Source organism: Molothrus ater, chromosome 27 (assembly GCF_012460135.2).
Source record: "Molothrus ater isolate BHLD 08-10-18 breed brown headed cowbird chromosome 27, BPBGC_Mater_1.1, whole genome shotgun sequence".
In the NCBI taxonomy this organism is placed as follows: Eukaryota; Metazoa; Chordata; class Aves; order Passeriformes; family Icteridae; genus Molothrus; species Molothrus ater.
Genome location: NC_050504.2, coordinates 3,379,054 through 3,396,839, shown reverse-complemented (window position 1 = coordinate 3,396,839; position 17,786 = coordinate 3,379,054). Strand labels below are relative to the sequence as shown.

Genomic DNA, 17,786 nt, shown 5'->3' with positions numbered 1-17,786 from the left:
AATGAAGAACTATATAAATCTTGATTAAATGAAATTAAATGTTTACTCAGCAGTCATTTTATAATTCTTTGGTTGAAAAAAGACCAGTTGTGACCAGGCTGCAGGTGGGCAGCCCTGCCTGACCCTGATCCCTGGCTCCAGGCAGGGTCTGGCCATCACTGTGGCACCAGAGCACCCAGGCTTCCCTTCCTGATGATGGCTCTAACAAAGGATGGGCACCCACAGAACCACCCCAGAGTTCAGGAGTGCTGGATTTGCAGTGTCAAGATAAAACTGAGCTTAATGAACTTGCCCAAATGGCAGAAGCAATATTTGTGAGCCAGGCTGCACCTGACACATTCTTTATGCCACGTGTCCAGGTGACCTGGATGCCAAACCCAAAGCTGAACCACACGTGGGTGAGAGCCAGCCAATATTAGCATTGCTATATTAATGTTATTAATAAAATGAAAGATTCAGATGACAAAACATTTTAATTATTTCCCTTCTTCCTCAATTTAGCGTTCCAGAACTAAAAAATTAGTTTAATAAACTTTTTAAAAGATCTTTTCTATTGTCCTTTCTAAATTTAACACCTAGATTGTATTGGAGAGTTTTCATGTGCTGGTTGGAACTGGATCAGACTTCTGTAGGGTCATGCATTTCCTGAAATTCTCCACATTACTGTTTCAGAAATCTAATGAAACATCCTGTGTGGCAGGGAATATTCAGTGGACTGCATGTTTGGTGTCCAGGAAATATCCTTTCATATTTTGGATAAATACTTGGCTATTTTGTCTACCCTTGAAAGCAGCAAAACAACCCAGACCTCTTCAAGGGGATGTTTTGATGGATGTAGAATAAAGAGAAGGGATAAACCAGCCCTGGTACATTCCAGTGCAATATTCCTCTGTGCTCTCCTGGAGCATTTAAAGTCTGAAGACCCAGACCAGGAGCTCACTCCACCAAAAGTGGAGTTGAACAGACCCTCACTGCAGGCCCAGGGTGGTCTCCTGGCCCTGATCCCAGGACTGAGGCCAGCTGAGTGAGGGGACACCCTCGTTTGTGGTCACAAAGGGGTCGAACAGGCTCTGTCAGATAGGATGCCTTTCCCACAGCTTTCACTTTCCGGGTAGACTCGCCCACGCCGGGGATGGATAATTGCTGTGGTGCTTCATTCCCCGGGCACTCTTGGGTATCGTCGGGTTTTTGTGTCACTGTTGTTGAGTTGTCATCACAAGTCAGACCTGATGATTCAGGAAGTAACATTTTTGATGTAGTTTTGAAACACGCTTCTGTTAACCAAAGCATCTTTCTGTTGTGGGATTTCTGGAGACAAACGCCTTTGGGGAATTATTTCCGGCTGAAAAAAGAGAAAACACCTCCTAGCCAGGTCACAAGGAGGAAGAATAAACAGCCCTTCTCCAGTGGCACGATCCACAGGGACTGGTATAAATAGAGGACCAGGGGACAGAGGTATCACAGTTGGATCCTGCAGCCACCTGAGCGCTTGCCTTGGGCTCTGTTGGCTCTGCACCCACACCATGAGCTGCACTGTCAGGCAGGTCGTCACTACCTGCACCCAGGGCAGGGGCAGCACAGGCAGCAACGCAGCTGGCACTGCCAGGAGGGTCTCCTCTGCCTCCTCGGGCAGACACGCTACCTATGACTTGGGTGCAGTGGTCGGCGGCTTCTCCGGCGGCAGCGTCAGCGAGGGATTGCTCGGGAAGCAGCTGAGCGCCGGCAGTGCGGCTGGTGGGAGCTTCGGAGCCACCCAGAGGGCTTGTTCTGCCCTGGGATTCAGCACAGGAGGAGTCTGCACTCGAGGTGGCTTCCCCAGGGCTGGGGCTGGCTGTGGGGATGGGATCCTGTTTGCTAACAACGAGAAGGCGACCATGCAGAACCTCAACGACCGCTTGGCCTCGTACCTGGACAAGGTGCGGCTCCTGGAGGGGGACAACGCCGACCTGGAGTGCAAGATCAGGGAGTGGTATGCCAAGGTGGGGCCCATCTGCGAGCCACGGGACTACAGCTGCTACCACAAGGAAATTGAAGACCTTCAGAACCAGGTAAACCCTTGTTTGCCAAGAAAATCCTGCTATTTCTTTGGGCTTTGCTTTCATATGTGCACAGAGCTCTGTCAAAGGGGAGAGGCAATGACTCTGGAGCAATGGTTTATATGAAATGATGGTCTATGGGAGGGGGATTCTGCATTTACTGAGCACTGATGCTTCAGCAAGGCTGGGTCCACCCAGCTGGCACATGGGTTTCCCTGCTGTGATGCCACATAACTGATTAATAACCCCAATATATGGAATTACTATAAAATACCCCAGGAAGCTGTTTCCTCCAGGGTCTTCTGGAGGCAGAGGAAGCTGCAAACCCACATATTCCTCATATGATTTATATTCCAGATCCTGTGTGCAGCCATGGAGACTAATAAAATCCTTCTGAACATTGATAACAACAGGATGACTGCTGATGACTTCAGAGTGAAGTGAGTATAGTCCCCTGCTGGCCCATGGAAGGGCAGGTGAAGGGTGGTGATGGGGCCATCCCAACCCTCTGCCTGTCACACTGCATAGTAAAACAGATCTCTGATACCACTGGCAATATTGATAGCACTGCATGTCTGAAGGGAAAGAACTTGATCCTCATTTTTTTCCCCCAACCTCAACGGAAGGCCTTGCCCTGCTTTGCTGACATGCTGACCTTGGTTTAAGGTATGAGACCGAGTGTGGTCTCCGGCAGAATGTGGATGCTGACATTTGCAACCTCCGGCCCGTCCTGGACCAGCTGGCCAGCTGCAAGACCGACCTGCAGCTGCAGTGTGAGGCTCTGACAGAGGAGATGTGCTGCCTAAAGACCAACCACGAGGAGGTCAGCTCTCTCAGGGAACTGAGAAGAAGGAAAATCTCCCCAAAGGTGGATGGATATTACTGACACAGCCACATACTTCCTGCAGGAAATGAGCTGTCTGAGGAAACAGGCCACTGGGGATGTGAGTGTGGAGGTCAATGCCTGTCCTGGCCCAGACCTGAGGAAGATCCTGGAGGATCTGAGGTGCCAGTACGAGACGCTGATGGAGCGCAACCGCAAAGAGACGGAGCAGTGGTACGCCTGCAAGGTACCTCGCGTCCTCAGAGCTGCAGCCAGCTCTGCCCCAAGGGGGAAAGGGAAAAATGAGGGATTAAGAGGTGTCCTAATAACAACAAGTGTCACAGATGTGCTCAGATCTAACAGTACTTCCCGATTTCTGTGTTCCATCCATGGCAAAGGGGCCACCACACGGTGTCACTGGGTCAGAATGGAATAAACAGGGTGTCAGCCTTGGATGTGCTCGGGGCACTGCGGGGTGTGGGGAGGTCCTGGACACCACGAGATGCAGTGGGGAGGTGAGGAAAGGGCTGTTCTTTCTGACCTTGCAGGTGGAGGAGGTGAATCTGGAGGTTGTCACAAGCAGCCAGGAGATTGAGTCGAGCAACAAGCAGGTGACTGAGCTGAGACGTCAGCTGCAGGCCCTGGAAATCAATGTACAAGCCCAGCTCACTATGGTAGGTGATGCCACAAGGATGCACAGCTCCAGCTCTCGTGAGCAGGGCTGTACCTGTGTCCAAACCAGGTACCTGTGTGTTGGTTCTATCCTCAGAAAGAAAACCTGGAATCCTCTTTGACGGAGACCGAATGTCGCTACAACAAATGCCTGGCTGAGCTGCAGAACCAGATCTCCTGCGTGGAGCAGCGGCTGGCTGAGATCCGAGCGGAAATGGAGTGCCAGAACCAGGAGTACAAGACCCTTCTGGATGTCAAGTGTCGCTTGGAGCAGGAGATCCAGACCTACCACTGCCTGCTGGAGGGCGGCCAGCACGACATCATGTATGCAAACAGGGCTGGGCACCCTAAAATCTCTGTGCTTTGCCTTACAGGGATATGAAAATTCGTGATCCTGGTAGGAAAAGCAACACTGTGGTGAGGAACCAGTGCTGACCTGTTTTCAGACAGGGCTGATTACAAAAACCAGGAGGCATCTGAGGATTTGGCTCTGATAAATGTCCAGGGAGCACACCAAAGACCATTCCTGGGCCAGGGAATGGGCTGGGAGAGCCCTCAGAGCTGCCCCAGCCCCTGGCACAGTTCAGCAGCTCTTTAAGGGCAGCTTCACCAGGAGCTGGACAAGAGTCATGTAACTGAGTTTTATTGGCTTGCCAGAATGAGACAGGATTAGGGACTAGCCGCTAAATTAACTGAAACGATGAATTATCTAAATATTTTCAGTTTCGCACAAGTTTAATTAAAGTTTTGGATGTTTAATTTGTATGCAAAGCAGTTGGCTCTGCCCTGCCTTCCATTGACTGAGGTTTTGAAACAGCCAGGCTGTTAATTCCAGACATGGCTGCACACACACAAAACTGCCCTGAGCACCCACCTACTGCCTTTGTTTTGTTGGGAGAGGAGCCTTTGGAATGGTGGTGCCCTGATGTGGGCTCCTCTGGACTCTCCAGTCCTAAATTATTTACAAGAAAAGTCAGTTTTTGTTCCAAAATGCCTATTGCAAGGGCTGAAGTGGCACTGTTAGTGCTTGTCCAGGGTAATCCTGAGGGCCAGATGGAAAAGCAACATCTGCCAAAAGACAGGGGGGACAGAGGTGGCTGCAGCTGACCTCAGGGCTGGGAGGGGGAACTGTGACTGAAGAGACAGAGCTAAAGCACTGAGGAGGGCAGGGGGAGATCTCCAGGGTGGCAGTGCTGAGGTCTGGGTGTTCAGAGGTGTCTTTTTCCACAGAGGGTCGGCAGGAAGAGGAGTTGGTGCCACAGCAGCTGGGAGAAGCACGGGGCTGAAAGGCAGCCTGTGCCAGCCCTGCCTGCCCTGAGCCCTGCACGGCCCAGGGTCCGTCAGGTGAGGGGGTCTCCAGGCAAGTGGGACCATGAAGTGCTTCTTTAGTGCTGGGTACCAGGAGGATGAGAGGTTTCCAGGCTTTTCTGGGTGATGAAGAGAGCCTGGAGAGGGTTTTCCCTGGAGAGAGGCTGGGCTGGAGTCAGACACTTGGGATCACAGCTGTGACTGTTGGTGGTAGGGAACTGGGATTAACTGGGCTGTGGTGGGAAGCAGTGATAAGGGATGCAGCTATGGGATATTTATTTGTAAACCTCTGCACAGAAATTGTGTTTGACACTGGGGGGTGCCCAGCAGTAAATGTGTGTTTAAACAAGGCTTTCAGCACAACATGGGAAGGAGGAACTGGCAGGGGAATCAGTCACAAGTCTTTCAACAAGGATAAAATTTAGCAAAGCTGGGAGCAGAGGGAAAGAGAAAAGTCAGTACAAAAGCAAAGGGGTATAAGAGAAAGGCACAGGATGCTGAAAAAATTATTCTTCTCATTCTCCTTCAGGTCACTGCAGACCAGAGAGTCCCTGCCAGCCCCACTGCACATCCCCTGAGGAGCTCTTTGAAGAAAAAGTCTTTTGGAAAATCAAGGCAAAAATAACCTGGGAGCTCTCAGTTGTGCTCCAGCAGCAGTCAAAGGGACTCTGCAGGACAGCACCTCCTGGCTCCCCTGGGTTGTGGCCATTCTCTAACAGAGACCAAGGCTTGTCTTCAATAAAACTTTGCTCCTGCTGATACAGCCTTGAACCTGAGAAATAACTTCTACAAGTAAATCAATATACAAGTATTTAAAAAATATATTATAAATCCACCTTCAGTTTCCAACCACACAGCAATCACTACAGGGAAAAAGGAAAACAAGCCATCAGTGCTCCAGCTGAACTCAGGCTGAGGATGGGGATGGAGGGTGGAGGAGAAAGACCAGACAATGTTGTGGAAAGGGATATTTGCTACCAGAGGAGGAAGCAGGAGCCAAGACATGAAGCAGAAGGTGGTGAGGAAAGAAACACCCAGGGAGGCTGGGCAGAGGGCAGGGAGGGAGTCTCAGGGCTGTGTGACTGACAGTCTGCTACTGAGAGAGACCTCGCAAAGAAAAGAGAGTCTTCACTTAAGCAGACATATGCTAATATAATATAATATAATATAATATAATATAATATAATATAATACACAATATCACACAGTATAATGTAATACACAACACCTTTGAGTTATTACAGATGCACACTAAAAGGATAAAATCAAGAACAACAAGTTTTCTCAAATAATACCAAAGCAGGAATTTTGAAAGCCAGGCTCTGCTGGACTCCCCACACTTTCCTGGTGGAGGAAAACAATTCCCAGAGAAAACACTAAATAAAGAACCTCTAAATGGATTTGTAAAAAAGGCAAACAGGAAGAACCAGCTGGCAACATGTAGGAAGATAAAAGGGTGAGACAAATTAATATGTGGGAGAGAATTTTTTTAAAAGTGAGACACAATAAACAGACAGAAAAAAAAGCTGCTGGCGTTTTATTAGCCCAGAGAAAGGAATGGCAAACACATTTAGGAACACGACTGCATTTTGCTGTGTGTGCAAGCCCAGGCTCAGGACCCAGCCTGTCCCTCCTCGCTGGCAGCAGTGTCCAAGCCATGGTTGGATGGGCTGGGAGTGGTGGCACAACCCTTGCTCCTCACGGTGGGGCTCTGGCAGCCTTTCTCTCATGAAATGTTGGATGGGGTTTGATGACTGACCTTAGACAGGGAGGTTTCTAACAAGAAGGCTTTGGGGGATACAATGAGTCTGAATTAGTGCCTGTTTCTAAAGAGAGAAACAGCTCAGACAGCTCTGGAATGGCCTCTTCCTGGGCTCTGTCCAGGACACTTGTTAGCCCTGTGCAGTAATTGCTCTAATGAGCTCCTGGACAAGCTCTGTGTTACTTTCCCTGCTCAGTTCTGCATCTCCCATTCCTGCAGCACTAATTATGCTGAGCATTTTGGGGTGATTTAACCCACCTCACTGCTGACACAGCACCTCTGAGGTCACTGCATTGCATCTGTGCAGAAACACAGCTCTGCCTTCCCTGCCCAGTGTTTATAAGCTGGACAGTGATAGGAAATGGTGACAGCTGTGGAGACAGCACAGGAAGAGACAGGGGAAGGAAAATAAATGAAATGGGGAGGACACAGTGCATGGAATAGCAGAACAGGAGTGACCTGGGACCTGCACTGCACAGCAGCTCACGGGTTGTGCAGCTCATCTGAGCTCCTTCTGTCCTCCTGTAACATGCAAATCTTGCAAAGCAAGAACAAACAAGAACTCCAAGACAGAGAGACTTGGGCTGAAGGTGCAGGGCAGAAAGAGGACCCCAAGGATACAAAGAGCAAGGGGGGATGCCCCTGGGAGAGGCAGGGGTGATAGCAGCACTGGGGCTGGTGAGCAGACAATGAAATGTACAGTGTCAGCTCCAGCAGATGTGTCTGTGTTGTAAGAGAGCTGGAACATGGGAATTACACCACCATCAGGAAAAACCCCTGAGGAATTAACACACCAGAGGTTTAAGGGATCAGTGAAGAAATGGGAAGAAAACAAATAGTTTTGTAAATTACTAATGCTGGAAATCAGCCACGAGTTCCAGACTGCATGGCACAGACAATTATCTCTGATTACAGGCACAGTGCACTTGGAAAAGCAGGCCATATTCTGGTGATGCATAAACTGTAATTTCTCTACAAAAGTCTGTTTCATACAGCATGCAGACAGGTACAGACCTACACCCACAGTAACTATTTGTGGGGTTTAGATTTTCATTTATTTGCTATGTAACATTTGTAAAGAATTACAAGAGATGAGCAAACTGCTGCTGTAACTCAACAGGAGATTTCTCAGTTCAGTACAATAATATAACCTAAACTGCCAGTATGAGCCACATAATGGAAGTGTATTGAAATTAAGAGAGTTTTTAGCACAAGTATGAAATGAAGATAAAAGAAGACAGTCTGGGGAGTTCTGGCTGCCCTTCACCTTTGCCTGCCTGGCTCTGTTGCACCACTGGACAATGTCTGAGTGCAGGAAGCACCTGGAAACTCCAGGTTGTCAGGCTGTGACCTGATCCTGTGCCTCTGCAGCAGAGACCACAGGCTGAAGCCTTGGTTTCCCTCCTGTCCTGCACTGTGCTCAGCTCTCCATGCAGAGTGGAATTGCTGCAGTTTCATCACCCATCACTATTCCCATATGTCCTAAGAAATTCTCCAGTCTGTCCTCTGCTGTGATAACCTGCAGTGCCACTAGAGATGCACCTGCTGGAGGCCTGACTGCACTGTCAGCACCTGGCAGGTTCTGGAAGGATCTAAAACTCTTCACCAAGCGAATCAGGGGAGACTGAACTTTGGTAGGAAGAAACCTGGTTGTGTCCACCTCCATGTCCTGCTGAACTTTTCCTTCAGCACTGCAAATGCTCAGAGTGTGCAGATGTGAACACTCAGCAAGAAAGAAGCTGGAACAGAGTCGGTCTCCAAGGTGTATTTAAGCCTGTGCTGTTACCAAACCCACTGTGGTAATTATTTCAGTTGCCTTACAGGATTTGGCTAAACATGGTGGTATAAACCAATGAGTCACTAGCCAGGGAAAAGTCGTGGTCTGCATTTGAAAGATGGGAGTATGGGGCCTGGAGCCAGCTCAGTATCACATCAAAGAGTTTAATAAGTGATGCCTAATGGCCATTATGCAAATTATCAATGGTAATTACAAGTGACAAGATAAAATCATATTCCAGTGTGGTTGCACAAACATCACTGAGGCAATGCTTATGAAAGCAAAGTTCTGTTGAACCAGACACACCTTTCTTGTAGTTGACACAAGAAAACATTATCAGCTTTGATAAGCAAAGCAAGGTGAGCGTGTGGAGCCGGGCTGGGCACAGGGACAGCCACAGGACCAGACTGTCCTGCCCACAGCACCCCTTGGGAATGTGGCATCCTCCTGCCTCTCCATGCCTGGGCACCAATACTCACCTTTATCCCCTCTTTCACTCTCTCTTCCCATCCATCAAGCCCACAAGTCTCAGCAGCACTGGAACTGACGTTGTGTATGACCACTGCTGGTTGTCCTGGCCAAGGGCCTCTTGTGGCTTCCTGCACCTGAAACCAGTTGTTTCCTCCAGTCCTACACTGAGCTGGTAAATCCTTTAGGGACCTGTTTATGTCTTAGACACACACAGTCCCTTCCCTGTGTTCTGCCCCAAGGCTGCGTCCCAAGGCTACAGGAATAGAGTAATAACAAAAGTGGAGGTAAAGAAATCAGTTTAGTGGGGGGAAAAGCCAGAACTGAGGGAACACAGCCTGTGCCTGTCTTGGTGCCGAGCCCTGGAGCCCTGACATGGCCATGAGGACAGAGACAACACCACAGTTTGTGTTTAAAATACAACTAGGTTAGCCAGGGACCAGCTTCTGGGGGCATTTGCTGTATCAAATACATGTTCCATGCCTCAGTGTAATTGGAAGGAGCCCATAAAATCTCCAAAGAATGCAACTGCATCCCAAGTATGAGTTCCTGAGAAGAATTGTATGGTTATGTCTAATCTTCGCTGGTAAACTGGGATTTGAGAGTCTGTGGACCATTCCACCAGGACATGAGTGAAAGGTTGTGCAGTGCTGCTGCTGTTTGTTTTGTGGAGCAAGACCTGTTCCTTCCCCCCATCAGAGAGCTGCTGAAGGAAGCAGGGGTGGGTGCTCCATGCCCACCTGTAGAGAAATGCCCAACATGTGCAGTGTCTCCTCCTGAACCCAACACCCTGCAAGGGAAGGAAAGGCACCCCCAGCCCCGTCTCTGCAGGTTGCTCTTGGGTAACTCCTGAAAACCTCCCCAGCAGAAGCGAAGCTCCAAGCAAGCATTATATTAATTTCTCTTGGCTCCAACAGCCACACCCTGTCTTCAATTATATTCCTCAAAATGACGGATGAAAGCCAGATTTGCTCCCTCTCCTCCTTTTTGTTCATGATTTTCCCGACTATGAGTCTAGGCTGTGTGGGGAGCACAGGGGCTGTGTCTTGGGGGAGGATGGACTTGTATTTCAGGCACTGCAGTCTCAGGGAGGAATCCAAGCTCTGACAGACTTCAGCTCCGTCCTTAAGCAAGTTATTTCCCTGCACCATATGAATAATGAATATTCCTGGATGCCGCCAGCCTTGGGTAGGCGGCTTTTTATCATTTTTGATCTAAGTAAAGAAATAAATTATCCCACTGGAGAGTGGAAAGCTTTAACTCATGCTGGTGTGAAGACGATCCTATCTAAATGTGCTTGGGGACACTCTCCTACCATGGTGACAGCAGTCACCAACTTCTCATGAGTAAAAGCAGCTGAGGGTACAAGCGTTGGTTTTCTCTGCTCTTCCTCCCAGAGGTGACGCTGCTCTCAGAGCTCCTGTAGTGTCACCCTCACTGCCAACAGGGATCTATCACAATTGCTCCTGTACATATGGACATCCACCAGTCAAAGGCTGCTTTGTGAGTAAGAGTTGAGTGGAAATTCCACGCTGTAGGGAATAGAAGCTGTCGTCCCCCGGAGAGTGGAATATCCTCTCATTACAGTGGCGGCTGGAGAAGGACACTGGCACTGGTGGAGCCAGTTCTCTGAATTCTCCCTTGGCTATTGCCTGCCTGGTTGGGAGGTTGTGCTCCTCTGATCAGCCAGGCTGTGCTGATACCTGCTACTGCTCAGAAAAACTCCATAAGAAATGCAGAAAGCTTTTCTCCTTCTTATTTGGTGTGCAGCAAAATCTTCATCATGGCAATCTTCGTATCCAGGGATCTGGATATATCACCCGTGGATACTCCCTTTCCTGTCATCTCTGTCTTTATCTATCGTCACCACAAACGGAGAAAGCATGGACAGCAATTAAAGCAGTTGAAAAATAACTTCAGCAAGGTCCTTCATGCAGTTGACATCAACCCGTGTGTCACTCATGCACAGGGACACTGAGCAGGTCTGAGCTTCACAGTGCGAGCAACTTGACTTCTTGTGTTTGCATAACTAAAGGCATTTAAGCCATAAATAGGGAACTAAATCCATGGGGGATTTACCTCAGTGATTTTGGAAACCTCACAATAGAGCAGGTATTAGAGCTGTGCCAGGTGACCAACATCCACACCACAGTGTTCATGGTCTGTTCTCTACTACAGTCACAACTGTTCACACTTTTCAGAAATGAGAAATTCTATGAGTTTTCCATTTTTTGTTTCACAAGCTCTACCATAGCATGTGATATAAAAATGGTTATTGGACTAAGAATAAATACAAATTAATAAAAGATAAAAGGCACTTTGATGTTATAAATACCAATGGTTCTTCTTTGTACATAATCTAGGGCAACTTTTTCTTTGACTTGTTGCAAAGTTTGCATCATACAAAAAGCTGATGACTCATAAAACACTATTTTACTTTTTGGAATAAGCTGCTGACATGTAAAGTATCTTCCTTGTGAACTGGGATTTCTAGAGGGAAACTGCCTATGGGCTATTTAATCTTGGCATAAACAGCCAGACTAGCCAGCCCCGTGGGAAGAAGAAACACCCCACAGGTGACACCCCCTTTGGAAGGTATAAATGGAGACCTGCAGCAGCCGCCAGCCTGCAGTCAGACTCAGTATCACGCTCTGCATCTTGCTTTGGGCTGTGGGTTGGCGCTGCAGCTGGGCCTCGCCATGAGCTGTAGTATTAAGCAGACAACTGGCTCTCTCAGGGGCAGGACCAGCGGTGGCAGCTGTGTGATCGGTGGTGGCGGTGGTGGCGCAGCGCGCATCTCCTCGGTCTCCTCTGGAAGATACACCACCTGCGGGATAGGCGGTGGCCGAGGCTTTTCTGGGAGAAGCTACTGCGGTGGTGTGAATTATGGAGGAGGACTGAGCACCGGCAGCTTGGTCGGTGGAAACTATGGCGGTGGCTTAGGAGCCGCTGTCCTCGGAGGATGCCCAGGCATGGGGTTCAGTGGTGGCAGTGCTCGCTTTGGCAGTGGCATGGGAGGTGGCATGGGGATGGGTCTTGGTGGAGGTGGTTTTGCTGGTGATGGCATTCTTCTTTCTGGTGACGAGAAGGTCACCATGCAAAATCTGAATGATCGCCTGGCTTCTTACCTGGACAAGGTGAGGTGCCTGGAACAAGAGAATGCTGACCTGGAGTGCAGGATCAGGGAGTGGTATGCCAAGCAGGGCCCTTTTTGTGAGCCACGAGACTACAGCTGCTATTATAAAGAAATAGAAGATCTTCAGAACCAGGTAACATCCCCTCCCAGCTGCTTTCTCCCTTGCAAGGCTCTCTCTGGTGCTGGTTCATAACTCGGTCCATTATCAGGAGTAACAAAATCATTGCTGTAAAATGTCTTTTGCAAACAGCTGTTACAACTTCTGCCTGTGGAAAGTCCAGAGCTCAGAGATAAAACTGGAGAGTTTGGGCTGTCTCTGTTGCTGTTGTTCATCAGACATATTGAAGGGGAAAATGTTACTTCATGGAATGCATCTGGATGGGCTCAGTAGTCTTTTTGAATTTAGTTTGTGCCAAGGTGGTGAAATAGATATATGGGAAGAAGAGAACTAAAAGATAAATAAATAATGGATCACATTAATTTGCCTGAATTTATGTTATTGTCATAGTATTGCAGAATTTCAGTTAAACTTTATTTCCTTTTCCTAATTAGTTTACTCTTTCATGTAGAAGTGGGAAATATAGGACATCTAATTAAAACTAAGAAAAAAGAGAACACGGCCATAACACATTTAGAATGGGCAATTTAAAATTCAAAATCTTTGCAAAGTGTTTGGCAAAGATTTAAGATGTCAAGGGACAAAGAGTAAAGAGAAAAGAATCCAGGAAAGAGACTGAAGAAGATAGGCTCATCATTAATTCTTGAAATAAAACTTTAAATCTCATAAGATTTAGATTTAATTGGCTGAGGTGGATTGTAGCAGGTGCTGGACATTAATTACACCTTCTGGACTCTCTGCACCTGAACCATGAATTTTATAATTTTAATGATTTCACTGCCCTTCCCTGAATATCCCTGTGAGTGCTGCACTCCTCAGGTCCCCATCCATAATATCCAGGATTTTAAAAAAAGAGGGGGAGAAAGAGGGTGTGTGGTTGCTCCAGGCAATGGGTGCCTTGAGCCCAAGGACATGGAGCTGAGATCAGGAACCAATGTTCTTTTTCCAGATTGTCTGTGCAACCATAGACAACAACAAGATCATTCTGAACATCGATAACAGCAGGATGACAGCCGATGACTTCCGAGTGAAGTGAGTACCTGGGGCTGTCCCCTCCTCTGTCACCACCCTCAGGGCTCTGAGGTGCTCTCCTGTGACCCAGGACAGGCTGAAGGCTGTGCAGAAGAATTCTCTCATCCATTGTCTAATTAGAGGCAGTTCCAGGAGGAGGAGGAGTTTGGGATGCCAAGCCGGTTTAGAGTGGAGATTAAAGGAAGCAGAAGGGATCTGCAGACTGGGAGCAGTGAGGGTTCAGCCAAGCTGCTGTTCCAGCATGTGCTGTCTTTCAGAGGGGAAAGTCTTGGTTTTTCCTGTCAGAGCTCAGAAATGCAGGTGGTGTCAGACACTGAGTGCTCTTTCTTTCTTGCCTCCTCCCTCGCAGGTACGAGACGGAGCTGGCGCTGCGCCAGAGCGTGGAGGCCGACATCAACGGGCTGCGCCAGGTGCTGGACCAGCTGACGCTGTGCAGGTCTGACCTGGAGGCACAGCTGGAGTCGCTGCGGGAGGAGCTCTGCTGCCTGAAGAAGAACCATGAGGAGGTAGGTCCCGCCCTCTCCTGTGCAAAGCATTCCCTCCTGTGGGATCCATCACCCCGGGGTGATGGAGACCATTGTGTGACCCGGGAGCTGTGAAGGTCCATCAGAGAGGGGCTCTGCAGGGCTCTGAACTTGGCTCCCTCAGTTCTTTCTTTTGTTTTAAACCTGACTTGATCTGGATGATGTTTGCAGGAAATGTGCTGTCTGAGGAAGCAATCAACTGGAGATGTGAGCGTGGAGGTCAATGCCTGCCCTGGCCCAGACCTGAGGAAGATCCTGGAGGAGATGAGGTGCCAGTATGAGACGCTGATTGAACGCAACCGCAAAGAAGTTGAGGATTGGTACGAGTGCAAGGTGAGTAAATAATTCCCACAGCTCTGACTTTCCATGGCTAACTCCCAAGCAATCATCCCACAGGGATTTGTTGCATGTAAAAGCCACACAAAAGACTGTAAGAACATTTAGTATTTGTTGACACTGACCAAGTGACATAAGGGAGGCACTGCCACCCTGTGTCCTTGTCATGGGCTGAAGGAAGCACTGCATGTTGGTGGGACTTGAGGTATGAATTCTCTACAAAGCAGTAAGTGGTGAGAAGAGCTGGAAGCAGCATTATTAGAAGAACAAGAAGAATGACCAGCCGGGTTTACACTACCATTAGCAGGAGAGTTTTCACCCAAACCTTTCTCATTTCATGTCTTTGCTAACTTCTTTGCTCTTTCCTTAATACTTGATCCAACTTTTACTGCATGTTGCCTGAAGCTCTTTATCCTGGATTGGTGATTTCAGATTGAGGAGGTGAATCGGGAGGTTATTACGAGTGGTCAGGAGGTGGAGACGTGCAACAACCAAGTGACTGAACTGAGACGCCAATTGCAAGCCCTGGAAATCGATCTCCAGGCTCAGCTCAGCCAGGTGGGTGATGAGCTGGTGCAAACCTCATCCATCTCACAGAAGTCATAGCTAAATGCAGTGTTTCTCCTGCCTGTATTTGTCTTATGTCCCATGTCACTCCTCAGAGGGACAATCTGGAGTCCTCGCTGGCGGAGACAGAGTGTCGCTACAACAACCACCTTGCTGAGCTGCAGAGCCAGATCACCTGCGTGGAGCAGCAGCTGGCTGACCTGCGGGCAGAGATGGAGTGCCAGAACCAAGAGTACAAGATCCTGCTGGACGTCAAGTGCCGCCTGGAGCAGGAGATCCACACGTACCGCTGCCTGCTGGAGGGCGGCCAGCAGGACCTTATGTAAGTGGGCCCGAGACACACCAAAAAAAATACAATAAAATTCCTGTGTCCTGGTTATTTCTACATAAGAGCAAAGTGAAGGACCTGCTGAGCTCATTCTCCCTTACTGACCTATTTGGCCTGCCTGGTGTCATGGTGGTGAACTGCTTCCTCTCCTGTGCTGTTGGTGCCACAAAGAGAATTGCAACATTTTTCTGCTGAAAATGGAAGCAGACTGAGAGCAGCAGGGGCGCTGATAATCTGTAACTCTAGCTTATCTATTATTTTTGTCACTAAAATGTTATTTTCCTGTCTCCTCAGTCAGCAAGGAGGAATTGGTCAGTCTTCAAGTCTAGGAGGAGGAGTTGCAAGAAGCAGTGGGATAGGAGGAGGAGGCATCATTAGGACAAGCCACACTTACACTTCGTCTGCCCAGATCCCATCCTGTGCAGCTGCGGAGATCCAAGGTAAGAACTGTTCCACTCTAAACCTTTCCAGTCTTCTCTGCTCTATCCAACACTGATGGGCTGGAAGAAAGATCTTTCCCATGTAGCTTACAGGTGCTACTTGAAAGTTTTATTGTGGGGCCCCTGGGGAATACGGGACAGGAGCCACAGAGGAGTGGCTGAGTGGAGAGCTTTTGGGAGCTGGGACTCTGCTGGGATGCATGAGAATTGCCAGAGGGAAGAGGGATAGAAGGGAGAGGGACAGAGCCAGCAGGCAGGCAAGCCATGGAGAACTTGGAGAAAGGACTGACGTGAAACGTGGGATAAAGGAAGGAGGAGGAGAAAGAAAGGTACTCACAAATCATGTGGGCAAAAAAAAAGGGCAGGAATCATGGGAATACTGGCAGATAACTACTAGCCCTTATTCAAAGCAAAACTTCCAGCCAAACTGAAAAGGAAAGAAGGAAATATAGTGACAGATGGGCCAGGAGAATGACGTGAGCAGGAGCATTGCTCTAGCACGGACCCCCAGTGCCATTCCCTCATCCAGATCACTGCTCGAGCAGTGTCTGCAGCTTCCACTTTTTGGCATTTTGATGCAGCCTCTGCTGCAGCCAGTGACAGATCCATCTGCCAGGCTGGCAGGAGCCATCAGATCTTCCCAGGAAGGGGCAGTATTTATCTGAAATTCTAATTGAATTGGCTTGTGAAATGATCACGTGTAGAGAATGACAGTGTGGGAAAGAATCTATTTTTGCTATAAACACAGTAATGTTTCCTTTGATCTCTCCAGTGCCTTGCCGAAGGATTTGTGATTAAGCAGAGAAACAAGAATATCCAACAAGAGAAGCCTGAAGCAGAGCTACAGATGAAGAGAGAGAATATTTAGTGCATGTGTCTGCAAAGAGCACGGAGCGTGCTTGTCTGTTGCTCAGTCATGCTAAGCAATGTGTCAGAGGGATGAGCAGAGCATTGAGCCACATTCTGCTTTATTTTGCTATTTGCTTTTCAGTCTGTATTGCTGTGTGTGGCCCAGCACCAAGACTATTGCTGTAGTCAGCCAGGGCTATGATCACTTATGTACCTGCTGCTGAAAAATGTCTCTAATAAAACTTTGCTTCTGCCTAATGCAATCAAGAACCTGTGTCTGAAACTGAGTTCCTTTTGAACACCAGCTGCTGATCCATGAGCAAGGGGCACCTAAACTGGTCAGGATCATCCTGCACTGGGAACAAAGCTGCCTTGCCAGCAGGAGAGAGTGGCCTTGCTGACCTGGCAGGTCTTGTCCAGCTTGTCCTCCCTGTTGTCACAGCTTGAGGCAGATGTTGCCCATTCCTGTGTGACATCTGCCCTGACCCCCATAGACAGGCATGTCAGGCAGAGGCCTGTGTCCTTCCCACACAGCATTGGGCTGAAACACAGTTTTAGAAGAATTTTGAAAGTCAGTGATGGAACATCCAGAGACAGTTTGCCTTGGTCCCAGTCTAGTGCTGACAGATCTGGGCTGAGCACTCTCATGCTCCATCTCCCAGCCTGGGGACTGTTGAGGATGAAATCTTGGTCTCCACAACTGATTCAATTTCTGCTGACATGGCTTATGTTCAAACCTATCCCTTTCATTCTATGGGAATCTTCACACTGGGAAAAGACTGCAGGCAAAGGGTTTATCTCCTCTCTTTTCACATAGTGACTGAGTCATTTACTGGTCATTCTCTGATTGCCAAGAGTTTCAACCTGAACATCAAGAGTGTTTGAAAGATCATCTCTGTGTTAAACACACCTTGTCTGGGAAGCTGCAGAGGGCAGGGTGGGAACTGAAAAAGTGCAGCTTATCAGAGAACAGAATTGAGAAAAAAGCCAGGTAGGGCCTTTGGACACCCAGAGCCACCCAACTGTCACAGACCAGGCAGGTCAGTCCCTCCCTGGCCTTGACCAACAGCTGGTGCTGAGCTGGTTTTGTCCTGGCCCTGACCTGCCAGAGCAGCCGTGGGCCACAGTGAGCTGGCAGAGTCACTCTGGGTTTGGAGAACTGGCAGTTCAAAGTGTTACAAGGGTGTTTTGAGGATTAAATTGTTGGTCCAGAAAGCCAAGCAGTGGTGGTTTTGGTAGTGGTGTGGCTGTTACAGAGTCACATTCACCTGTGAGATGACCCAGTAAAGCAAAACTCCTGGTTATTCCTTTTCCATCAAAGGCTGGAGTTTTGGAACAGCCAGACTCAGGACAGGAGGAGAACAGGTACAAAGACAAAACCACTTCAGGACTGGACATACAGTATAGTGTGGCACACTTTTCTACTGCCAGTTCTTTCATAAAGACACCAATTTCTCTGATGAAACAGAAATAGACTTAACATGGGAGCAAGTGCCTGAAGAAGTTCAACCACTAATGTCTCAGGGAGCAGGTGAAAGGTGCCCTTCTCCTGTTGTGAGAGGCCACAGAGAGATGTTTCAGTGATATTCTTTATTTCATCTACCAGACAC

General features: G+C 48.5%; 2 protein-coding genes and 1 long non-coding RNA gene across 3 annotated transcripts in view; 2 read left to right on the top strand and 1 right to left on the bottom strand.

The window, feature by feature from the left end:
- LOC118696589 (uncharacterized) overlaps positions 1 to 17,786 on the bottom strand; it is a 146,633-nt gene that overhangs the window by 13,991 nt on the left and 114,856 nt on the right. The window lies entirely within an intron of this gene.
- On the top strand, positions 1,524 to 4,849 carry LOC118696583 (keratin, type I cytoskeletal 19-like). The gene is made up of 7 exons (XM_036398790.1): positions 1,524 to 2,048; positions 2,394 to 2,476; positions 2,703 to 2,859; positions 2,945 to 3,106; positions 3,408 to 3,533; positions 3,629 to 3,855; positions 4,762 to 4,849. The coding sequence occupies exons 1-7, from the start codon at positions 1,524 to 1,526 to the stop codon at positions 4,847 to 4,849; spliced, it is 1,368 nt and encodes a 455-aa protein (XP_036254683.1).
- On the top strand, positions 11,546 to 16,186 carry LOC118696578 (keratin, type I cytoskeletal 19-like). The gene is made up of 8 exons (XM_036398785.2): positions 11,546 to 12,115; positions 13,050 to 13,132; positions 13,482 to 13,638; positions 13,828 to 13,989; positions 14,425 to 14,550; positions 14,655 to 14,881; positions 15,182 to 15,327; positions 16,100 to 16,186. Exons 1-8 carry the CDS (start codon positions 11,546 to 11,548, stop codon positions 16,123 to 16,125), a joined length of 1,497 nt encoding a protein of 498 aa, XP_036254678.1. The 3' UTR covers positions 16,126 to 16,186.